This window comes from Limulus polyphemus, unplaced genomic scaffold, assembly GCF_000517525.1.
Source record: "Limulus polyphemus unplaced genomic scaffold, Limulus_polyphemus-2.1.2 Scaffold4818, whole genome shotgun sequence".
Classification (NCBI taxonomy): domain Eukaryota; kingdom Metazoa; phylum Arthropoda; class Merostomata; order Xiphosura; family Limulidae; genus Limulus; species Limulus polyphemus.
The window spans coordinates 31,723-33,567 of NW_013670428.1; the positions used below are offsets into that span (position 1 = coordinate 31,723).

The following is a 1,845-nucleotide window of genomic DNA, read 5'->3' on the forward strand; positions in this document are numbered from 1 at the left end:
TTCCCTCTAGTCTTACAGTGCTAAATTAGGGACGGCTAGCGCAGATAGCCCTCTTGTAGCTTTGCGCGAAATTCAAAAACAAACAAACCTCTGACACACACACTCCCAAGAAAACAACAACACTTCCCTACGATACTTGAAAATCGCCTTTTTTGTCAATGAGCTCACTGCCTTTTCAATGTTCTCTGCACATCACTGTTAAATGTTATCAATAAGAAATGTAAAACTAAGAAATGCTAAACGTTATTAAATATCATTTAACAAGTATTACTAAAGACAATCAACAAATATTTTAAACCCGTTAACAATTATTGTTAACCCATATCAACGAACATTTTCAAAATTCCGTTAACAAGTATTACTCTACAAATATAATAATTTTTTTTGTTTTTATTTTATAAAGACAGGTAGAGATCGATATATACGTTACCTAGCTATAAAAACTGTGTTACTTAAAATGTAATTTTTGTTTATCCCTACCTTAGAAAGTCACTGTAATTAGGTTAGTCTGAGCCAAAGTAGGGATAGAACGGCTCTGTTTTTTTTTTTCATTCAAGTACAGACTTTTAGCATCGCCCATTTTATATATGTGTACTAGTGTATTTTTTTGGTACAATAAAATGATAATTAGGACCCCAGACGGAAGAGGTCTGTGAAAGAATTAGAGCGATAAGATTCTTCATTTTTTGTATGTTCTTATCTGTAGAAATCACTTACTACTTAGATGAAAATTCGTTGAAATAGTGAAATTTTGGATTCAAGTATATAGCGATTTAAGCAGCTTTATAAATACAATAAGTTTTAGTTTAGCTCAGCCAATACTGTGAAATAGTCATAGTTACTATTCAGACAATTTAAAGGTGGTTTTAAACGGACGATTTTCATGGCCGCCATTTTGTTTCCTCACGATCCCTACTATTAAGTACCACTGTACATAAATTGATTAACAACAATAATCACGCACTGTACGGAATAAAATATTGTTTGTAACTAAACTTACCCATTCTTCTGAAAGAGGGCGATGGCCGACTTACATCTGAAGTCTGAGCTGAAGAAAAGTCAATTGGTACAAACACCTGTAAATATAAACTTTGTCAATCCAACATGAAAAAACAAAAAATAAATAATATTTACAGACAATATTATTCTGGTTTTATACATCTGTACTCTTAGCTTTTTTTCTCCCGTTAAAACATCTCTACTTAAAATACACGAGAAAAAACAACAGAACAAAGACAGAAAAGGACCGATGTTTTGTTATTTATATAGAAAAATACTGAAAACCTTTTCTTTCTATGTAGCTATTTATTTTTATTTATTCTACATATACGCATTCAGACATACTAGTTAAGCTCAATACCTTAGCAGTAAATAAACAAGAGGGAATCCTCAAAAGCCGCGGCAGTTGAGAATCTTTTAGGCATGATTAGAGTAAATTAATATATGAGACCTTTTGTTCCCTTTGTTCTCCTGAAAAAGAATAGTCGACTATTCGAAAGCGCTCGAGTTTTGGGGCTTATTTTAAGTCTATTACACTTCATATGTGATCCTTTGTGCTAACTCTTTTATCAAAAATAAATTAATTAATTAAGTAATTTAAAGATAATTAGGACACCTCTCAATGATTCAGTGGTAAGTCGGCAGGCTTACGACGCTAAATATTGGGTTTCGTTACCTGTGGTTTATTTGTTTTGTTTGTAGTTAAGCGCAAAACTACACAATGGGCTCTCTGTACGTTACCCGTGGTGTAGAGAACACAGATAACCCACTGTGTAGTTTTGTGCTGAACAAACTACAACTTAGCTTCTAACGTATTCGGAAAAGCAAGATTTTCCACATTTTTGC

At 32.7% G+C, this 1,845-nt stretch overlaps 1 protein-coding gene across 1 annotated transcript in view; it reads right to left on the reverse strand.

The window, feature by feature from the left end:
- LOC106471731 (sortilin-related receptor-like) overlaps nucleotides 1-1,076 on the reverse strand; it is a gene marked incomplete at both ends in the record, with an annotated part of 16,799 nt that extends 15,723 nt beyond the window's left edge. The window contains one exon of the mRNA XM_022400336.1: nucleotides 1,001-1,076. Within this exon, the coding sequence (XP_022256044.1) occupies nucleotides 1,001-1,076 (76 nt within the window). The remainder of the gene's footprint in view (nucleotides 1-1,000) is intronic.
- Nucleotides 1,077-1,845: the final 769 nt, after the last annotated feature.